Source organism: Rattus norvegicus, chromosome 4, assembly GCF_036323735.1.
Source record: "Rattus norvegicus strain BN/NHsdMcwi chromosome 4, GRCr8, whole genome shotgun sequence".
Taxonomy (NCBI): domain Eukaryota; kingdom Metazoa; phylum Chordata; class Mammalia; order Rodentia; family Muridae; genus Rattus; species Rattus norvegicus.
The window spans coordinates 100,271,584-100,273,159 of record NC_086022.1 but is presented as its reverse complement, the minus strand read 5'-3'; the positions used below and the strand labels follow the sequence as shown (position 1 = coordinate 100,273,159).

The 1,576-nt window shown below is 40.3% G+C and overlaps 1 gene segment (V, D, J or C); it reads left to right on the top strand.

Annotated features, from left to right (window-relative positions):
• Positions 1-42: 42 nt before the first annotated feature.
• On the top strand, positions 43-568 carry LOC690186 (immunoglobulin kappa chain variable 12-41-like). The segment is given in 2 exon segments: positions 43-116; positions 246-568. Coding segments are annotated over 2 exon segments (387 nt in total).
• The last annotated feature ends 1,008 nt before the right edge of the window (positions 569-1,576 follow it).

Below are 1,576 nucleotides of genomic sequence, written 5' to 3'. Positions count from 1 at the left end.
AGTTGACGTCTTTATAGTCAGGTCCCACCCTGTGCTGGAGTCAGCTTCACACATGTTACACAGAAACATGAACGTGCCCACTCAACTCCTTGGGTTGCTGCTACTCTGGTTTACAGGTAAGGACGACTGAATAAACTGAAAATTTAAACAGATCAGTGTGGTAAGTGCTCCATGGATGGTCTCCATAAATCTGTCTTATACCAAGATGAATTGTTTGGGAATTCTTTTTCAATTTTCAATCTCAGGTGGTAAATGTGACATCCAGGTGACACAGTCTCCTGCCTCCCTGTCTGCATCTCCGGAAGAAATTGTCACCATCACATGCCAGGCAAGCCAGGACATTGGTAGTTCGTTATTATGGTATCAGCAGAAACCAGGGAAATCTCCTCAGCTCCTGATCTATAGTGCAACCATCTTGGCAGATGGGGTCCCATCAAGGTTCAGTGGCAGTAGATCTGGCACACAGTATTCTCTTAAGATCAGCAGACTACAGGTTGAAGATATTGGAACCTATTACTGTCTACAGGTTTCTAGTTCTCCTCCCACAGTGATTCAGGCCATGACATAAACCATCCAGGGAAGCAGAAGTGAGAGCCCACTCTACTGCAAACCCTTCTTCTGGTGTCTCTGGCTGCTGAGACTGTTTTGCTTAGGCTAAATTCAAAGGTAAATGTGATGCTTTTGCATGAGTATCAGAGTAATTTTCTTACCCTAATTTTTTCTTCCAAAAGATCCTTTAAATAGGGAATGCTTCTCTTGTTTCCCAAGAAAAAAATAACTATACACACACAAACACACACACACAACACACACACACAGACACACACACACACACAGACACACACACACACACACACACACACACAGTGAGAGAGAGAGAGAGAAAGTGTCCTTGGTACCACCATCTAAGAATTTGCCAGGTATTTGACTTTGGGATAGGAGGGAAGAAGACCCAATATGAATACAGGTTAGGAATGTGTTCTTTGTGTCTCGATGAGTCTCCTTAAGACCCTGAATACAGTAACCTTTGGGCCTTTATTTATTATTTGTTTGTTCCTTACCTACTTTGTTTATGCCATGTTGACTACTTTGTTTATGCCTCAGGACTGACCATATTCTGTGTATGTACCTAGAATAATATAAAAGCAGACTGGAAAAAAATTTAACCCTCTTCAACTTCAGTTTCAGAACTGTCAGAGTCGTGTTACAGTGTTGTCCTTTGGCTTTTCTTTTCTTTTTTTTAATCCTCAAACTCTGAGGAAAGAAATTGAAGAAGATCTCAGGAGATGGAAAGACCTCCCATGCTCATGCATTAGCAGGATTATTATAGTAAATATGGCCAATTTGCCAAAAGCAGTCTACAGATTCAATGCAATCCCCATCAAAACTTGAAGTCAATTCTTCATATAGAAAGAGAAATTTGCAATTTCATTTTGAATAATATAAAACTCAGGATAGCAGAAATAGCCTCAACAAAACTTCTTCAAAGTTTAAAAGAACTTCTGGCTGAATCACCATGCCTGAGCTTAAGCAGTATTATAGAGCAATAGTGATAAAAACTATGGTTTTGGTACAG